This window comes from Mytilus californianus, unplaced genomic scaffold, assembly GCF_021869535.1.
Source record: "Mytilus californianus isolate M0D057914Y unplaced genomic scaffold, xbMytCali1.0.p SCAF_17, whole genome shotgun sequence".
Classification (NCBI taxonomy): domain Eukaryota; kingdom Metazoa; phylum Mollusca; class Bivalvia; order Mytilida; family Mytilidae; genus Mytilus; species Mytilus californianus.
The window spans coordinates 183,001-205,196 of NW_026262659.1; the positions used below are offsets into that span (position 1 = coordinate 183,001).

General features: G+C 32.8%; 1 protein-coding gene across 2 annotated transcripts in view; it reads left to right on the plus strand.

The window, feature by feature from the left end:
* LOC127726183 (centriole and centriolar satellite protein OFD1-like) overlaps window positions 1–16,865 on the plus strand; it is a 59,316-nt gene extending 42,451 nt beyond the window's left edge. Inside the window, exons 21-29 of one of the 2 annotated variants that reach the window (XM_052233460.1) lie at window positions 102–206; window positions 1,224–1,317; window positions 2,228–2,358; window positions 4,528–4,731; window positions 5,151–5,299; window positions 6,522–6,659; window positions 8,949–8,999; window positions 12,462–12,514; window positions 13,573–13,801. In XM_052233460.1, the coding sequence (XP_052089420.1) occupies window positions 102–206; window positions 1,224–1,317; window positions 2,228–2,358; window positions 4,528–4,731; window positions 5,151–5,299; window positions 6,522–6,659; window positions 8,949–8,999; window positions 12,462–12,514; window positions 13,573–13,666 (1,019 nt within the window). In that variant the 3' untranslated portion in view covers window positions 13,667–13,801. Of the gene's footprint in view, window positions 1–101; window positions 207–1,223; window positions 1,318–2,227; window positions 2,359–4,527; window positions 4,732–5,150; window positions 5,300–6,521; window positions 6,660–8,948; window positions 9,000–12,461; window positions 12,515–13,572; window positions 13,802–16,636 lie in introns of those variants that run through there. The other variant, XM_052233462.1, reaches the window with a different exon arrangement.
* Window positions 16,866–22,196: the final 5,331 nt, after the last annotated feature.

Consider the following 22,196-nt stretch of genomic DNA (forward strand, 5'->3'; position numbering starts at 1 on the left):
AATATATAAAATTGACTACATTTAATACAATGTAATGTCATTTATGTTGTTCGATAAAAAACTTTAATTAGTTTGATTGTTAATCTTCAATTTTGTTTCAGTTGTATCTGAAAGTCAGAAGAGAGTAGCTTCGCCTGGTGCTAGTCCAATCCACAGACCAATGTCATCAACACCATACCAGGGTCGTCATTCCAGTCAGTTAAATGGTAAATTAAACAAATAATGTCTTTAAGAATGTTAATAAGTACAGATGATATGCAGCTGTAAAGATTCAGTTAATCATTATGGCAAAGAGTAGGATTCTTAAAATCTTATTTGATATGCCTGAATGAATACCAGTTGAAGGGAGGGAATTCAGATTCAAATTGTATTGGATATCCATCTTTGTGAAATTTTTGTTTAGAATTCTGGTCTATCCGCACTTTTCTATTCATGCATTCTGTATCTGGATAAAGGTTTGGTTACCATGCAGTTGTTCATCAACTTAAAACTTAAAATATTGATGTGAACTTTTAAAATTATACGCCAAATTAAGAGTTTTTGAAAAACTCATCGAAGATACAAGGCTTATAATTTAGTACACCAAATACTAGTTGCTACTACTGGCTGATGACACCCTCATAACAAATACCAGTCTCATAATTTAGTATGCAGACCAAGATTTCGTATTTAATTATGGATTGTATATTATATATATCATTATTATAGAATAACTTATCCAACAATTCATATATAGAAAAAAATTCAACAATTGACCGAACAACTCATAAATTCACGAATGTGCTTAACTCATGAGTTTATTATCAGTGTTGTTCGATCAGGAGTTGAATATTTTTCGATATTTTAATTCTTGGATTAGTTATTCTTTATATTACATTGGCCATGGACTTTTTGATGGAAATAAAGTAGAAAATGAAAGGAACTATATCTTTTACTACCCATTCTCAATTGTTTTGATGCAACGTCATCGGCAATGTCGTGACAACACCCATTGTTGTATGATGTCTGGGGAGTGAAATTATCAGATTTATTTCACCTGTGAAATTATTGGTTTTTATTTCACTGGAAAATTACTGTAATTCATAGCAATCAATGTAATAAATGCATACATTGTTGTTCTTTGTATCCTTTGTTATTCCTCTTTTTGAAGTAATAGTGTATTGCTGATTATTTTATAAATAGTTTACGAGAAAGACCAATCATTTGTTGACTATATTTTACAGATAGTTTACGAGAACTTACAGAGCAATCCACATCCAGGAAGGAACCACCACCCAGATTTGATATGTCTAATATGTCCGATGAATTAAATGACAGGTACAATATATATCACATGGCCATTTTTGTTTAATATCTTCTCTCGTGTAAACAATTTGATTTTCTTTTTATGCCCCACCTACGATGGTAGAGGGGCATTATGTTTTTCGGTCTGTGCTTCCGTTCATTCGTTCGTTTGTCTGTCCGTTCATCCGACAGTCCGTCTGTCCAGCTTCAGATAAGTTTTTGGTCAAGGCAGTTTTTGATGAAGTTGAAGTCCAATCAACTTGAAACTTAGTACACATGTTCCCTATGATATGATCTTTCTAATTTTAATGCCAAATTAGAGTTTTGACCCCAATTTCAAGGTCCACTGAACATAGAAAATGATAGTGCGAGTGGGGCATCCGTGTACTATGGACACATTCTTGTTTTTTTAATATTTAAGAGCAACATGATATTTTAACAATCATTGGGTTCTGGCATCTTTTAAATTTGTATAGATTGGTTATTTTTGAAAAGTTTATTCAACTCAAATCGTTGAATTTATTAAAACATTAATGGATAATTCCTCACAGAAGGAGGTATGCAAAGGGCCCTATTTAACCTGCTAAAGTTGAAGTATTACAAAATACTGGAATCTTACTGTTTAAAATAAGAATGGAATTATTTGTATTGTTAACAATCAGAAGGAAATGAAAAATAATATTCTGTCCATGTATTTTATTTTTTCAAATTCTATGGTTTTACAATATTGATGACAACGGCATAGTCTAGTGTAATATCATATTGAAGGATCAACAAAAATGTTGTCTTGAAATGTAAATAAATATATTTGAAGTTTATTATAAAAAAGAAAGCCTTCCGCTATTTGCTTATTTTTCTTCAAATTTACATCCCACCTTTTATAAGAACAGGATCTGTCCAACATTAAACAGTCCAATGATGACTAATAATGGTTTATTTTCAGGAATGGAGATGAAAGAGTTGAGAGACCAAGACCTATAACAGTGGCAGACTTAGAGGCCAGACCTGGATCACCTAGTATTGTAGTAGTCCCTGGTTCAGAGTCCAGTGCAGCTACATCAGCAATGGAAATAGGTAACCAGAAAAAGGAAATAGACCTTGTACCCCAGTTTGATGGTGGTCTCTTTATCGGATTAAGAAGCTAGATTTTAATCCCTTTTTTGTCTCAGAGCCTACATTTTTATGGCCCCGAAACAAATTGTTGGGGCCGTATAGTTTTACCTTTATCCGTCATTCCGTCATTCTTTCATTTCTCAACGAACAGTTATACAGACTTTTTTTCTAAACCTCTTTACATATTGATCTGATTTTTAGTTTGTGAGTCTACTATGATGAGTTACAGATCGAGTTTTTGTTTGGTTCTGCACTTCTGATTTTTGCCCAAACAACGGGCTATGGACTTTTGAACATTTTGTGAAAATAACAGTTATACAGACTTTTTTTCAAAACGCCTTCACATGTTGAGCTGATTTTTAGTATGTGAGTCTACTATGATGAGTTACAGATCACGTTTAAGTTTGGTTCCACTCCATTGATTTTTGCAGAAATTACGGGCTTTGGACTTTGAAAATTTCGTGAAAATAACAGTTATACTGACTTTCATTCTCAAATGTCCACTCCTAAAAATGGCTTCAAGCTTTTTTTTTTGTTAACGGGGCCATTCATGTCGTTCTGACACATCTAGTTTTTAAAGATTCTTATGAAATTTATATCAGAGGTTTATATCAGTAAGGTCTTGAATGAGTTCTGATAATAAGCGATGATCAACATTTTTTGCAGGAGTTATGCCGCATGGAAATTTAAATTTAAAGAAAAATTGCATTGTAAGCAATCTCATGCTCATATTTCTTGAAGGATATTAATAAAAAGGTTAAAAGCTTACTCTAAAAAAAGTATTAGAGTTATTGCCCCTGGACAGATAAAATATGTGCATTTGTGGGACATTGGAACAGTTCTAATATTATCTAAAGGTGCTTGAATCATATTAAGAAATCAGTTGATTATTTGATGGGATTTTCTTATCCAGTGGAAAATATTACATGATTTGAGGCAATTTCAGATCATTGAGGTTGGCTTCAAAAGTAATACCTTGTTTTGTTTGTATATTAGGTTTGTATATTAGTTTTGTATTTTAGGTTTTCAAGGTTCCAATGAACAAATTTGGTTCCTTGATGATTTGGGAGCTTTAGGTTTAGTTTTTTGTCGAGGGTTCCTTGATGATTTGGGAGCTTTAGGTTTAGTTTTTTATCGAGCCTGCAACATTAATGTTGCGAAAACGAGACATAGCAATTCTTGATTACGTTATCTGTGGCTTCAACATTTAGGTTCAGTCTGTGGTTAAAGTTTTTTTAGACATCAATAACTTGGTGACAAGATAAATTAGTTAACCTTCATTGATTGTTATGAATCTTGGACAGAAGCTAATCTTCAAGAGCAAGAAATAGCATATAAAAAAAAAGTTTTTAAATTCTGTATTTTGCGGATAAATGAACATTACACTTTTACACTGACAGCAGCAATCGCAGGCAAGACACAGGGTTCTATGGAACCCTTTACAAATTTTTTAATTCAGCTTTCTAATGGTTCCAGATTTAAAATTATGAACTCATGCCATGGTACCTTTATTGGAACAATCTACCTCAAGAACAAGTTTTTCTTTTAAAGATTATAAAAAATATATTTGCTGGAACAATAAGAAGTGGTGTATATTATTGACATATTTGTAACATTTGTGTTAACTAATCAACTAAGAAAATTTGTGAGGCAATTTGAATGATGTCAATTTTGATAAATGGTTTCAAGTTTTAAATTCAAATTGATAACCCACATTGGTTTTAGGCCTAGAATTAAATTGCTTTGTCAGATTTTTATAAAAGTTCAATAGAATACAAAACCAAATTTATGTATATTAGTTTGTAAATGGTTTTAGATTTAGATTTGGAAGCCATTATTGATACCTCAGTGTGTAAATTGTTCCACATTAAGATTAAGTATGTCACTTAAGATAATTCAGATTACCTCAGTTTGTGATTGGTTAATAAGAAGCCAGATCTTTCCAGGTTTAGTTTAAATAATTTTTCAATCTGTTTATTGTTTATTGCTATAACTGTCAGTCTTGGCTTAACATATTGTTTATTGACTATAACTGTCAGTCTTGGCTTAACATAATGAAGAAATCGGGTTTAGATTGCATCATCAATGTCATTTATAGAAAATAAACCTGACAATAATTATATTTTTCAGACAGAAAAGATATGTACCAAACCCCAACTGGTCCTGCAGGAGGGAAACTTGCTCCAATATCATTGGATAGTGCATGGAAAACACCTACCTTGGAAGAGGAATGGAAATCTAAGGAAACCAGTAATCTTCCACCATTAGGAGGCAAATTACCTCCCTTATCTTCTGATAAACCATCATTAGATGATAATTGGAAATCAAAAGAAGGTTAGTGACTTCATTCAACAAAAAATCAAAAAAAAGATGCAAACCTGTCTGTTTAATTTATTTACAACTTTTAAAGACTGAGAACAAGTATGAGCTTGACATATTTTATCATCACTGTCTTTAGTGGATTTGATCCATGCCTGTGTCAAGCAATTTATTAATAATATATCCTCAGATATTGAAAACTTTACTTGTCAAGATAAATCAAAATAAAACAAACTTTTATATACATGCATCAGAGACAAAAAATGTAAATTGCAAGAGAGTCTTCTGGTTCTTACAAAAACCAACTTTAATAATTACAACACAGAGGCAATAAATGTATATGATGAACTGGTTTGCAGTGTTTACCTTTACAGTTTTTGATTCTTGACTAGGTGATCTGAAAAAAGCTAAATTATCTATATGAATTTTAACAGATGAAATTAAAGAAGCAGAAGAAAGGCAAAGAAGGGAAGAGGAAGACGAAAGGAGATGGCAGGAAGAAAAAAGGACAAGAGAAGAAGAAAGAAAGAAACGTGAACATGAAGCTTGGGAGCGGGAGCAGCAAGAATTAAACAAGTTACAGGTTTGTTTTTAGACTTAGGAGAAGGTGATAACTTTGCAAGTAACTTGATTATTGGGATTATCATAGGAGGGGGTCCTATGATAATATCACATTTTATAGAGAGGCCAAGGAGAGGAACCTATGATAATGTCAAATCTTATAGAGTCCTAGGAGAAGGGTGTATGATAACTTCATACTTTATAGAAAGGCCTAGGAGAGGGACCTCATGGTTACTTCACATTTTATAGAGAGTCATGTGAGACAGACCTATGTTAACTTCACATCTTACAGAGCGGTCTAGGAGAGTGACCTATGATACCTTCACATATTATAGAGAGGCCAAGGAGAGTGACCAGTGTTAAGTACACATGTTACTCATTTATCTACAGGTCTAGGAGAGAGACCATATGATTACTTCACTTTTTATAGAGAGGCCTGTAAGGGACCAGTGTTGAGTTCACATCTTACTTGTTTATAGAGAGGTGATAAAGCACACCTATGAAAACTACATATAAATACTGGTTAAGAAAGGCCTAGAAAATGGACCTATGAAAACTACATAATACTGGTTAAGAAAGGCCTAGAAAATGGACCTATGAAAACTACATAATACTGGTTAAGAAAGGCCTAGAAAATGGACCTATGAAAACTACATAATGCTGGTTAAGAAAGGCCTAGAAAATGGACCTATGGAAACTACATAATACTGGTTAAGAAAGGCCTAGAAGATGGACCTATGAAAACTACATAATACTGGTTAAGAAAGGCCTAGAAGATGGACCTATGAAAACAACATAATACTGGTTAAGAAAGGCCTAGAAAATGGACCTATGAAAACTACATAATACTGGTTAAGAAAGGCCTAGAAGATGGACCTATGAAAACTACATAATACTGGTTAAGAAAGGCCTAGAAGATGGACCAATGAAAACTACATAACACTGGTTAAGAAAGGCCTAGAAGATGGACCAATGAAAACAACATAATACTGGTTAAGAAAGGCCTAGGAAATGGACCTATGAAAACTACATAATACTGGTTAAGAAAGGCCTAAGAGATGGACCTATGAAAACTACATAATACCGGTTTAGAAAAGCCTAGGAGATGGAAAACTACACACAATACTTCTTATCTTCAATTTTTATTGGCCAAAAATGTGACTTATCATACCTTCTCCTTTTAAGAAACATCTTTTGTGCTTTTTATGTTTTTATTTGAATAATTTCTCACTATTTTCCATCAGGGCAAAGATTTTGATGTGTTTGATGGTGGTGCTCTAGATCTAGAGGAGGAGAAGAAGCCAGAGTCAGAAGACAACATTGACCCAGTGATGAAACAGTACATGGAAATGGTCCAGCAGCAAAAAGACAAAGAAAAAGAGGTAAGAATCATCCGACCAACAATATCAAGACACAAACCTCAGCAGAACACAATATTCTATTTGATTAGTAGAATACTTTGCATTGTAACCCTCATATTTATGAAAAATAGACTTGTTGCATTTTGATAGTGTCATTCTTGTTGCCAGTATAATACATTTCATGGATTAAACTATTCTCCGGAAACTATATTGGCAGTTATTTATTATCAACATGTTGAATAGGTCAGATTATCAGAAAACTTATGTAAAGTGGATCTTAATGAATTATAAATGTGTGTATATCCCTTTTCCCTAGATCTTATTGAGTCTTTAATGGATGTAGGATAGATTTGATCTCAGAAACTGACAAGTGAGTTATTCTAAGATTTCCCATTTAGAATGTTTCCAACTGATATTTGTCTGAGGCATTCATGTGATGATTCTAAGGGTTAGGGTTTGGTTTAATGGAAAAGTACTGATTAATTGCTTAAACCGTGTAATAAAAACTACCTGCCTTACTATTCTATTTCAAATTTATTTCTTTAATTGCTAGGTTTTTCTTTTTTATCAATATATTATTTTTTATCCAAACAGAAGACGAAAGTAAGTAAACAAGTTGTGTTGTCATGGAAATATAAATCATTATGTATGTATCATTTGATTGGAGCTTGGTATAGTTTGTATGTCAAAGCATGTACATTACGATATAGATCATGCAAAATCACCAGTCATTGTGTGTGTCAACATTAAGCATGATTAGTATCAGTAAAGCAGTATTTTGGCTGTATAGCAAATTATCCATAGTTTTTTCTTTCATATATAAGGGCTAGCTATTCATAAATTTAATTTTGCAACATTTTCAAGGTTCATTTAATAATGTCAGAAAGCATGTATGAAAATATCATCATTGTTTTGGTATCTTAGAAGATAAAATACTTTAATTCATTATATAATAAGAAGATGTGGTATAATTGCCATTAAAACAATCGTCCACCAGAGACATAATGACCTAGATATTAGATGTCGGCAACTATAAATACAAAATGTGTGTGAATGTGAACTGAAAGTATTATGTGTGTAAATGAATTTGAATGTATCATGTGTGTAAATTTGGACTGAAAGCTTAAAAGTATCATGTGTGTAAATGTGGACTAAAATTTGTGTGTGTAAATCAGGACTGGAAATATTATGTGTGTAAACCGGAACAATGTATCATGAGTATAAACAAGGACAAAGTTTCATGTGTTTAAATCAGGACTGAAAGTATCTTAATTGTAAACCAGGACAAAGTATTATGCCTGAAAATATGGACTACAAGTATGTCTATATCAGGACTGAAAGTTTCATATGTATAAGTTAGGAAAGAAGGTATCAGGTGTGTAAACCAGGACTGACAGTATCATATGTGTAAATGTGGACTGAAAGGATTATATGTCAACCAAGACAGGATATCATGTGTGTAAACCAGGACTGAAAATTTCATGTGTGTAAACCAGGACTGAAAGTATCATGTGTGAAAACCAGGACTGAAAGTATTGTGTGTGTAAACCAGGACTGAAAGTTTCATGTGTGTAAACCAGGACTGAAGATATCTTGTAAAATGTGGACCGAAAGTATCATATTTAAAAATATGTGGAATTAAGGGTATCATGTGTTTTAGCTAGGACTGAAAGTATCATGTGTGTAAATTTGTAATTCTATAGAATCTGCACTTTAATCAAATTATTGTTTCTGTCATTAAGTATCTTTACTTTAAATAAATCAGACTTAATTTGGCTGGTACAATTATATTTTTAGTAGTACAACTAACAGTAAATAGCTGTGCATTTCCTAATATTTAGCTATTTAGTAAGACTATTCAGATTATGTATGTAGATCCTAGTACCAGCATTTTATCTCATTTGTAAGAATGAAAATGAATGATTTATTTTCTACATTTCAACATTTGGAATGGTAAAAATTGATAGCTCTTTTTCCCATTTTGTTAGGTTCTTGGGCTGTATCTACCCTTGTGAAAAACATGATATATGAAGGAGTAATTATAGTTTGTCACACAGAAACATTTTTATACAGGTGAAAGATACTACATTTTTGTAATAACTAAATATTTGTAAAATATATTGTAAGTCCATCTGAATTTGTTTGAATATAGTCAGTAAATGAAACTTAGAAGAATGTCAATACATGTATTTAGTATGACTTGGTAGTATACTTTAACTTATTTTGATGAGGATATCAAAATAATTAGGATCCTTAGATATCCCACAAGTTCTATGCACAGGTAGATTATTACATCATTTCTATTTTTAGGTAGTGAAGAAGTCAGTAGATGTATGGTCCAAAGGTCACAGACTAAGTCAGGTCAGTTTATATTGATATCATAATTATCTTCAATAATTCACAGTTTGAAGCTTTGAATTGTCTAAGCAAATAAATATTTCATGCTGTAACAACTGATATTTTTCTCTAATTCTCTAATAGGTACTTTGGTCGTGCCCCCTTATTTTTAAGATCACCTGACACTGCAGTCAAGTGTGAGCTTTTTGCCATCGATTGGCATCATTCTTTCTGTCTTTGCCGAACGGTTCATCTGTCATAAACTTTTTCTAAATCTTATCTGAAACCAGTTGACCAACTACAAGCAAACTTGGCCTGCATCATACATGGGATGTCCTCTACAAATGCTCCTTTAAATTTTGTGTGATCGGATAAAGAACTTCAACCCGCCAAAATTATAAGGTTTGATATTTTTTTAGAAATAAGGGAATGATGATCCTCTACAAACTTTCTCCTTTAATGTTGATCAGATGGCAGCCTCAGTGGCACAATGTACAAATTAAAACCATATGGAAAATCACATTCCTATAGTTGTTCATCATCAGATGAAAAAAAACATGGCTGCTAGAGGAAATCTTTGATTGTGATAGATTAGTTTTCAAACATTTCATTTTTGTCGAGCCTGCGACTTTTGTCGCAGAAAGCTCGACATAGGGATAGCGATCCGGCGGCCGGCGGCGGCGGCGGCGGCGTTAGCTAACTTCTTAAAAGCTTTATATTTTAGAAGATGGAAGACCTGGATGCTTCATACTTTGTATATGGATGCCTCATGTTACGAAGTTTCCGTCAGTCACATGTCCAATGTCCTTGACCTCATTTTCATGGTTCAGTGACTACTTGAAAAAAAAGTTCAGATTTTTTGTAATGTTAGATTCTCTCTTATTATAAGTAATAGGATAACTATATTTGGTATGTGCGTACCTTGCAAGGTCCTCATGCCCGTCAGACAGTTTTCACTTGACCTCGACCTCATTTCATGGATCAGTGAACAAGGTTAAGTTTTCGTGGTCAAGTCCATATCTCAGATACTATAAGCAATAGGTCTAGTATATTCGGTGTATGGAAGGACTGTAAGGTGTACATGTCCAACTGGCAGGTGTCATCTGACCTTGACCTCATTTTCATGGTTCAGTGGTTATAGTTAAGTTTTTGTGTTTTGGTCTGTTTTTCTTATACTGTATGCAATAGGTCTACTATATTTGGTGTATGGAATGATTGTAAGGTGTACATGTCTAGCTGGCAGGTGTCATCTGACCTTGACCTCATTTTCATGGTTCAGTGGTCAAAGTTAAGTTTTTGAGTTTTGGTCTTTTTTTCTAATACTGCATGCAATAGGTCAGCTATATTTGGTGTATGGAATGATTGTAAGGTGTACATGTCTAGCTGGCAGGTGTCATCTTACCTTGACCTCATCTTCATGGTTCAGTGGTCAAAGTTAAGTTTTTGAGTTTTGGTCTTTTTTTCTAACACTATATGCAATAGTTCAACTATATGCAATAGTTCAACTATATTTGGTGTATGGAAATATTTTATGATCTATATGTCAGTCACGCAGGTTTTATTTGACCTTGACCTCATTTTCAAGGTTCATTGCTCAGTGTTAAGTTTTTGTGTTTTCGTCTGTTTTTCTTAAACTATAAGCAATAGGTCAACTATATTTGTTGTATGGAAGAATTGTTAGCTGTACATGCCTGCCTAGCATGGTTCATCTGACCTTGACCTCATTTTCATGGTTCATTGGTCAATGTTTAGTTTACTTGGTTAATGTTAAGTTTATGTGACAGTTGTAATAAAGCTTTATATTTAGGACTATCAACATAATATCAATGATTAGTAAAGAAGGCGAGACATTTCAGCGTGTGCACTCTTGTTTAACTCTAAGGCAAATGTTTTGAAACTTTAGGTGATTTAGGTGAAAAGCCATTCATACCTAAATTTATGAGAAGTTATCTGCCGTCCAGTAAATATGGACTACATCTGTGAGTGATGCAGGCTTCCAGAGCCTCTTGTATTCTTTTTGCAATAAATAATCAGCCTTTGGAATAATTGGTTGATTGCCACTATTTAAATAGACATTTTTTTAAATAATAAAACCCTGATTAAGTCTAGATCTCTTTAGATGTCTCATAACCACAATTTGGCCATTGAAGTTTTCTGTTGTCCTGTCTGTTGACGGAGAGATATCAGTACATAATGTTTTGTTTTTGCAAGGACACTCCCATTTAATCATGACAATGTCTTTGTTTTACTGACAATGTCGTCTTTGTTTTACTGACAATATCTTTGTTTTACTGACAATGTCGTCTTTGTTTTACTGACAATGTCGTCTTTGTTTTACTGACAATGTCTTCTTTGTTTTACTGACAATGTCGTCTTTGTTCTACTGACAATGTCTTTGTTTTTATGTCTTTGTTTTACTAACAATGTCTTTGTTTTACTGACACTGTAGTCTTTGTTTTACTGTCAGTCTTTGTTTTACTGACAATGTCTTTGTTTTATGTCTTTGTTTTACTGACAATGTCTTTGTTTTACTGACACTGTCGTCTTTGTTTTACTGACAATGTCGTCTTTGTTTTACTGACAATGTCTTTGTTTTACTGACAATGTCTTTGTTTTACTAAGTAAAAGAGAAGGAAACCAAATTATTATGGTATACATAACCTATTACTTATTAAAAGTAATGAAAAGTCTCTCCCTGTTAATGAACATCTAAGAGATCCACAAAATGGCTGTTAATTCAAAAGTGAAAACTAATTTGTTAGTGAATGACTCTCTTATGCGATATATATATAAAAAAAAAAAATGCTTGTACTGTTTTACACAAAGCATTATTAAACACACATTTTATTTTGGGTTTCTTATATTGTTGTATAATATATTTTTGTCAAATTTAAAAAAAAATCATTTACAACAACAACAACAACCCCTTGAATATGTTGTAAAAGTCAAACATACAATAAAAATCCTGCACCTCGAAAAATATTAAACGAGTGACTGAACAACACATTAATTCACTAATGCATGCAGCGCATGAGTTAATTATCATTGTTGTTTGGTCAATTGTTGAATATTTTTGGATGTTTGAATTATTCGATTAGCTATTCTTTTTATTACATTGACTGTGTGGTTTTTAATGGAAATAAAGTAGAAAATAAAAGGAACTTTATTTTTTTGTACACATTCCCTAATATTTTGATGTTATGTCATCAACAATGTCTTGACAACACACATTGTTGTATGACATTAGAGGAGTGAAATTATCGAAGTTGGTTTTTATTTCACTGGGAAATCACTGTAATTCATTACAACCAATGTCATGATGATATTTATTTTGTAGGACACAAACACTCAATAACAACAATGTCTTTCTGTTACTGAGTAATTAAATATATTTATTTGCATTTTTTTAACCCACCTAGTTAGGAATATTTTTTTTCTGTTACTGAGAATACAATCTCACATATTTATTTGTAATTATTTTTGTAGGACACAGTCACCCAATCAGAACAAGATATTTCTGTTGCTGAGGAAATCAATAGGTAAGTATTGAAATAAATTTATAAATTTATAAATAATCCTAATGTGAAAAAATTTATAAATAATCCTAATGTGAAAAATGGCCCATAGGGCTATCTTCAAATTTTCAAATCTTTTCACTGAAAACAGTCTAGATTTTTGTGTGTATAGGGATTCCCTCTACAGAGATGTATCATATTGTGTTTAGAAATCTACTGAAAATAACATTTTTCTCTTACTTTGCCAATCTGAATCAATTTAAGCAGATGAACAGAATTGAAAGTAATTTATGCAATATTCATGTTTATTGTGCTCAAATGAAAGACGTAATCACCAAAATCAGTAAAAATTTTAAGATTTCTTGTTTGCTGAATTTTATAGTCCATATCTCTGCATACATTATAGAAATAAAAGGATTCTGATGACAAAAAATAACTTTAATAATATTGAATAATTAATATATAAAAAAAAAAATCAATCACCTGATTGGTTATGTTATAAGATCACATGACTTGTATCTTATTGTAAGCTTCAAATTATTATTATTTAACAGTTGTCATTAATTAGATTAAACCTATAGGAAATGAGGAAATTGACAGTTTCAGACACTAGAGTTGAAGAGACTGATATTTTTAAGATGTAAGGCCAAAATTCAAGCTGTTCTTGTCTAGCATGAACACAGCCAACGAATCAAGATTGTTTTATAATATAAGTAGTAAAGATTTAGCTATATCACCATATTCCCTAACATAAACCTTCATATATCAAATTTTTAGGGCCAATTAAGATGTTTACATCCTTATCCTTTTCATCCCATGCCATTATACCCACTGCTTGACATTTACTTAGAACAGGACAATTGAGATGATTTGAAAAGATATAATTAAAAACAGTAAATGTTAGAAGTACATATAATTCAGGCATCAAACTGTTAAAGTAAATAGTGAAACAGGAATTTTGTGAGATCAACTCCTGCCACCAAAAAATGTGGTACAATTTTTGGAATGATCTGAGTTGATTTTAATGTTTTAATGTGTTACATCACGTAATACTATTAATCTTCCTGTTTATATATGTATAGCATGATACACAGTATAAAGGATACAGGGTATGCTATATGGTACCACAGGTTGGTAACACGTGTGACACAATCACCAATAAAATCACAAATCTAATGTCCTGGTCAACATTGTAAATCACAAATCTAATGTCCTGGTCAACATTGTAAATCACAAATCTAATGTCCTGGTCAACATTGTAAATCACATCAGTCATTTTTGTCTGTGTTAGGAATATTCATTACACCATGCAAATAAACTCATCATAGATACCAGGATTGAAATTTTGTATTTGCGCCAGACGTGCATTTTGTCTACAAAAGACTCATCAGTGACAACATTTACAATCAAATAAATATTCATAACAATATGCAATCAATATCATGAATCAAATGTGGGACCTTGGTGTCCTAGTGGTCTAAGTAGTTCATCTACAGTGATCAACACAGAGGTGAATTCAAACCATGTTTTGTCAAGCTGAGTTCAACTCCCAATTTATTTACTGTGATTGCCAGTTTTCCTGGTGGTTCTCTCCTGGTACTCTTGCTTCCTCCTACAATAAAATCTGGCTGTTATGATATAGCCAATAGTGCTGAAAGTGGTGTAAATCACCAATAATCAATCATAAATCGATTGAAAGTTCATTTCACCCTGCAATCAACATCATTTAAGATATTGTCATTGTGCTCTTCCATTTGATATATTTTGGTCATATTGAATTTTAAACATTTGTTTTTTGCCAAAAAAAAATGGAATTTATAATGTTCGCTCTGCTGACTGTATATTTAATAAAATATTTTCTGGGTAGGCAAATATGACCAAAATGATTATAGTAAAAATTCAATTGTGTTCTCATGATAATTTCTGGTCACTGTTAATAGACAATCATGACCTAAATGATTGTAGTTAAAATTCAACTCTGTGATTGTCACAGGCTCTTGTTACATTCAATTTAACTCACAGATTGTGTTAATATCTTAAAAAAGATCATCAGTGTGTATCATTAATAATAAAACTGTCATTTTTATATTAGTACATCATCACAGTAATAAATGCAAGTAATATAAATCATGACGTCACATACACATCAAGTTAAATATATGCTTTATTAAATGGAGTTTAGACACATCATTAATGAATTTAACAATAAACTGCATTTCATAATATAAAACTAAGTCTGCTATTAAAGAGGTGCAATTGGTTCCCTTAGGAATGCAACATAATCTTTACGACTTATTGTCAAGAAGAACATTCAACATTCTAAATTTTACATATTGTTAAGATACTCAACACACACAGGTCATAGTAACATCTCTTAGGAAAATGAACTAATTTGAGATTTCTGCTCAGTAATAAAAACATGCATTCAAAAAAAATTCAACTGTTTGCCAGAAACATTTAATTGGCGGTTGACCTCTTATTTGACATTTTTTTAAATATTTTTCATACATCTTATCTGTTATTCCCTCCAATACAACAAACATGAAGTTTCCACTCAATATCTTGAGTATTCTTCAAAAGATTTATTAAATAACAATGCTGAAACTATTGAAGTTAATTATGAATTTCACATATTTCTTTGTTCATTAAAAATAGATAAGGCCTTGACTAATACCTAATTTTTCCGAAAAAGGAGTATAATGTCTGATTTAGGTCAAATATGTCAATTCCCACATGTTTCTGACACAAAGGAAATTTCTGCACTAAAGTGTCCATCATCCTATTTAATTATCTATACAGTTTTTACTAGTAATTAAAGAACCTTAGTGAGCGCGCTCACATACCCCACGTCCCCACATTGTCACTGGAGAAATAAAATAACTGTAAGAAAAAAAAATTGTATAAGAAAAAAAAATTGAATCATAATTTCCTGTCGATATGCACATCTACATAGTATGTCCTTATTATCTACAAAGTTTCATGAAATTCTGTTGTGTGGGTTCAGAGGAGTTGCGATGACAAACTGTTGCAGAGGTATATTGAAGCAAATAAGTTCAAAGGGGCGTAACTCCTAGAAAAAAAATTGAATCATAATTTCCTGTCGATATGCACATCTACGTAGTATGTCCTTATTATCTAAAAAGGTATCATGAAATTCTATTGTGTGGTTTGAGAGGAGTTGCGATGACAAAAGGTTGCAGTAGTGTATTGGGCAAATAAGTTCAAAGGGGCGTAACTCCTAGAAAAAAAATTGAATCGTAATTTCCTGTCAATATGCACATCTACGTAGTATGGCCTTATTATCTACAAAGTTTCATGAAATTTTGTTGTGTGGTTTCAGAGGAGTTGAGATGACAAACTGTTGCAGTAGTACATTAAAGTAAATAAGTTCAAAGGGGAGTAACTCCTAGAAAAAAAATTGAATCATAATTTCCTGTCGATATGCACATCTACATAGTATGTCCTTATTATCTGAAAAGGTTTCATGAAATTCTATTGTGTGGTTTGAGAGGAGTTGCGATGACAAAAGGTTGCAGTAGTATATTGGGCAAATAAGTTCAAAGGGGCGTAACTCCTGGAAAAAAAATTGAATTGTAATTTCCTGTCGATATACACATCTACGTAGTATGTCCTTATTATCTACAAAGTTTTATGAAATTTTGTTGTGTGGTTTCAGAGGAGTTGAGATGACAAACTGTTGCAGTAGTACATTAAAGTAAATAAGTTCAAAGGGGCGTAACTCCTAGAAAAAAAATTGAATCGTAATTTCCTGTCGATATGCACAACTACATAGTATGTCCTTATTATCTAAAAAGGTTTTGTTAAATTCTGTTGTGTGGTTTGAGAGGAGTTGCGATGACAAGAAACAGGACTGACAGACTGACGGACGGACAGACAGACGGACGGACAGACGGACAGACGGACAGACGTACAGACGGGTCAAAAACATTATACCCTCCGCAACTCATTGCATGGGGTATAATAAGTAAAACTAATGGACAATAAAGTGACTGACTCTTATCATATATTCTCTTCAAATTATATACATTTTTTAGAAAAGAACTCATTGTTTGTTTGAAAATGTAACAGCGTTGTTTAGAGCCACTTTGTCCTAATTTTTAATTGTAATATGTTTATCTTCTTCAGCAACAACTCAGAAGGAGGGTTCTCAGACTGGTGAGGTTACATTGTATATAGAATGGATTGGTTACCATAACTACTTAGTAAGGTGTCTGCAACATAAAGACTTTATGACAGAGGGAGAGAGAGAGAACTTGCAGTGAACAAAAAAAAACTGTGATAAAATTATTGTAGTGTTAAGTCAGTTAATTTTTAACATTTTATTTATATCATGAATAAATTAAATTATAAGGAATATATGCTTTATTTTTATTTTCTTAGAGTTACTGTTGATTAATTTATTTTTCTATATTGAGGAAAACATGCATTTTTTTTGTAGATATTGGATTTTGTGGTTTTTCCAAAGTCTGAATACAAGCCTACAGAAAATGTATACTTTGTTGAACATTTAATTTTGTGGTTTTGACAAAGTCTGAATACACGCCTACAGAAAATGTATTTTTTGTTGAACATTTAATTTTGTGGTTTTGACAAAGTCTGAATACAAGCTTAAGCCTACAGAAAATGTATATTTTGTTGAACATTTAATTTTGAGGTTTTGACAAAGTCTGAATACAAGCCTACAGAAAATGTATACTTTGTTGAACATTTAATTTTGTGGTTTTGCCAAAGTCTGAATACAAGCCTACAGAAAATGTTTACTTTGTTGAACATTTAATTTTGTGGTTTACCTATACCTATGAAATCCACAGACACTAGTTTCCCACAAATTACATTAATCCACAGTAGGAGAGAAATCCACGGACATTAGTTTCCCACAAATTACATTATCCACAGTAGGAGAGAAATCCACAGACACTAGTTTCCCTCAAATTACATTAATCCACAGTAGGAGATAACAGTATTATATTTGAAGATTTTCTGGCATTAAAAGAGAGGCGAAAGATACCAAAAGAACATTCAAACTCATAAGTCGAAAATAAGCTGACAATGCCATGGCTAAAAAAGAAAAAGATCAACAGACAAACAACAATACACAAAAAACAACATATTTGTTGATTTCATGGTCACAAATTGATTTTACTGGAGACATATTTATGGTCCTCTGTAAGAATCATATTTACCATTATGCACATTCTAAACCTACCTTCCACTGTAGAACCCTGCCAGAGAAACCACTTTCCCCACATCAGAAAGTGGTTAGGACTGGAAGTCTCACATGTTATGTCATGGCACTGAATAGTTTTGTGACTTATCACATCTATCTGATCAAACTTTTGAAAGGGAGGATACAACAGATACAGTTAGGCATGCTCCTCATCTTGACTTAACATCTAGAAATTGACATTGAGAGATGATTTCAATTTTCTCATTGTAAACTTTTATGCAGCAACATTCCAGTTGTTGGAGTAGTTGATCTCCCAGTTGACACAATATTTTAGATTGGACTGCTTCTTACAACTCTTAGAAAGTTTTATGAGTGCAATCTCAATTTTGTAATGAGATGAATAAGTTATATCCACCACTCTAGAAGTGAGGGCTATATAATGCACTCCCATTGTCCACCCATGTCAATCAGTTCATTCAACAAACATTCCTGTCACTCTTTTCTAAGGTACAACTTTACAGAATGACTTCATATTTGATCAGCAGCTAATCTGTAACGAGTTGTAACACGAGCATTTTTTGGATTTGTCTGTCACCTCCTTCCTGTTTGCTAACACTTTGAATATTTAAATATGTAATTGAACTTCACTACACACTGTTGATTACGATATTTATCCAATCGAAAAATTTGAACTTTCAAACTTTAAAATTTGAAATTAACTGAGTCAACATGCTCCTTTTGTATATAGCGAGAAATTAAACAAGACAAATTAAATCCATGGGTGTGATTTTTCACTTGATTTTTAATTGTAACACCACTGGTCCCACTAGTAATGCAGGAACTACTTACCTTTTAGGAACACCCAAGTTCACCTTCAGTTTAAGGTGGGGTTTATATCTAGTGTGATTTTTCACTTGATTTTTAATTGTAACACCAGTAATACAGGAACTCCTTATCTTTTCGTATCACCCAAGTTCACCTTCAGTTTATATTTAGAGCCTCCAGTTCAACTCCTCAAAACCTGATGTAAACTCCTTACATATTGATGTGTCTTGTGTTTTGCATAAGTAATTGGAATTCATTAGATTGTTCTGTTTTTTATTCCATCAGTGACAAATGTGGCATTATGCTAGAGATAGGGATACTAATTTAGGTGCAAACTATTTGTTTTAGCTAAATATTCGAATGGGAAAAGAGCTGGTAAATCCATATCTTGTATATAGGTGCCTTATGGCCTGAAGTTTCCATCTATACTCTGTTATCCATGACCTCACCTCATGTCATTGTTTAATGACTACATAAAATTAATTGTTTATGCCCCGCCTAATTGTAGGGGCCATTATGTTTTCTGGTCTCTGCACCCATCAGATTGTCTGTTCTGTATAAGGTTTAAGAAGTTTACAATGTAGTTGTATAAAAATAAGATGTGGTATGATCGCCAATGAGACAACTCTCCACCAGAGACCAAGTGACATAGAAGTTAACAACTTTAGGTCACTGTATGGCCTTCAACAATGAGCAAAACCCATACCGCATAGTCAGCTATAAAAGGCCCCTAAATGTGGTCACATCAACTTAAAACTTATTTCACATTCATTATGAGGTGAACGCTTTTAAAATCTGGAACCATATTTCATGGTTCACTGAATATAGAAATTTGATAGTGTGAATTTAGAAAATTCACTGGTTATAGTTGCAGGTTATGGAAGTTTACAATGAAGTATCCGAGAAATAGAAAAACCACAAAAACTAAACATTGTCCAGTGAACAGTGAAAATGAGGTCAAGGTCAGATGAAAACTGCCAGTTGGACATGTACACCTAACAATCATTCCATACACCAAATATAGTTGACCTATTGCTTATAGTATCTGAGACATGGACGTAACCACATAAGCTTAACCTTGATCTCTGATCCATGAAATGAGGTTGAGGTCAGGAGAACCCTGTCTGACAGACATGTAGACCTTGCAAGAATCCATATACCAATATAGTTATCCTATTACTCATAAGTGAGTATTTCACATGACAAAAAATCAGTCTCTGAACCATGGGACATATGACAGACACAAACTTCGTAACATAAGGTATCTACATACAAGGAATGAAGCATCCAGGTCTTCTACCTTCTGAAATATAAAGCTTTATACAAATAGTTTACACAGTCACCCCGCCAACAGATTGTCAGATGACAGATTGACAGATGGTTGCAGGCGAGACAAAATCCATATCTAAGAAATTTATATTGCAGCCTTCATAAAATATTTTGTCTGATTCCGGTCATAGTTTTACTCAAATCATCAATCTCTGTGTGTGTTGCTCACCTAGCTCTCTGTGCATTTCTAACAATGGTAACTCTCCAACATTGTGGACTAGAGTATAATTCATGACAAAAAATCTCTTTTTTGTTGATCTTGTATTGCTGATAAATTTGTTAAGTTAACTGTAACAGCTTCTCTCCATCTTCTTTAGTTTTTGCCCAAAACACAAAAATTTAAGGTCAATCATTCCTATAAATGGGCTCCTAATGATTTCATTAAAAGGAGTAGGTTATATGAGGCCCTAAAATGGCCTCTATTTCTAGCTAAATTTTCAAACTAGGATTTATTGACCAATATCACGATGAATCATAGCTAATACAATGACTAGATAGGAAATGTGTCTTTTTGTTAAAAATTTACCTACTTGTTCTATTCATGATGTCACAAATAGCACTCATTTTTTTTTCCACGAAAATTTAATGAAAACAGGTAAATTTCCATTGATTTTTTATCAGGAAACATATAGCGCAAGCGTCAACAAAAAAGATCTTGTAACGTAATTTTTGTTATGACATTTTACATATCTGACTTGAATATTTAGTTTGTCAACGCCTTCGCTCTATGTTTCCTAGGCCTTAATTTAGTTGAATTCATGAAGATTATGTCAAATTTTGTAGAAATCTCTATTTTTGACCTATTTGGGATGTAAAAATCAACGCTTTAAAATAAAACTTTATCAAAAATAGTTCTATTTAAGTTTCTCTCGTGTCTTTTCTGCAACTTAAAACATTATTTATCTTGAAACAATGAACTTATCAGGGCAAAATATGGCCCTTACAAAACTTACTCCTTTGACTAATTTTGGATCCTGTCTGCCATTTTTAAAGGGCAATAACTCCTTTAAGAAGTTGTCTTGACAGTTTTGACTCAAATGGACAAAAGGTCAATCTCAACATTCAAAACATTTTTGCCCCCCTCCCCTGTCAGATTTTCTAGATAATAGACATTTAACTTGCATTTTACTCCTATATTCTACTTTTAGTTGGTTGGCAGGCCGGATCATCGAACACATTTTTATACGACCGCAAAAATTGAAAATTTTTTGGTCGTATATTGGTATGACGTTGGCGTCGTCGTCGTCGTCGTCGTCGTCGTCGTCGTCGTCCGGCGTCGTCCGAAGACACATTGGTTTTCGCACTCTAACTTTAGTTTAAGTTAATGGATCTCCATGAAATTTTACTATAAGGTTCAATACCACGAAAGGAAGGTTGGGATTGATTTTGGGGGTTATGGTACCAACAGTTAAGGAATTAGGGGCCAAAAAGGGGCCAAAAATAAGCATTTTTGTAACTTCCAGACAATAACTTGTGTGTAAGTGTATGGATCTCTCTGACATTGTACCACAAGGTTCCATATCACAAAGGGAAGGCTGTAATTGATTATGGGGGTAATTGCCTCAAAATTTTAGGAATTAGGGGCCAAAAAAGGGGCAAAATACAAGCATTTTTCTAGTTTCATGACAATAACTTGTGTGTAAGTGTATGGATATTTCTGAAATTGTACTACAAGGTTCCATATCACAAAGGGAAAGCTGGAATTGAGTTTGGGGGTAATTGCCCTAAACGTTAAGGAATTGGGGGCCAAAAAGGGGCCAAAAATAAGCATTTTTCTAGTTTCCAGACAATAACTTGTGTTCAATTGTATGGATCTCTCTGAAATTGTACTGCAAGGTACCATACCTCAAAGGGAAGGCTGGGATTGAGTTTGGGGGTGATGAATCATAAGGGGGTTCAAAAAATTTGGGGGGGGGGATTTTTTTTTTTTCTTTTTTTTTCTTTTAAAATTTTCCATTTTAAGTTGGTTATTTCTGATGTATATTTAAAAGCAAATAATAATGATATGGTAGGAGATACACACCAAACAGGATGTGTAAATTATTATATAATAAGTATTGTGCAATAGCAAGAAATTTTCAATTCCACAGTATTGCACAATAGCAAGAAATCTTCAATTGCACAGTATTGCGCAATAGCAAGAAATCTTCAATTGCACAGTATTGCGCAATAGCAAGAAATATCCAATAGCACAATATTGCGCAATAGCAAGAAATTGTCAATTGTACAGTATTGCGCAATAGCAAGAAATATTCAATTGCACAGTATTGTGCAAAAGAAGATACTTTGTATAAATTGCTTATTTCTTGATCAATTTCAATGGGGTTTTATTCTTGAATTCTTGGGGTTCTTTAATATGCTGAA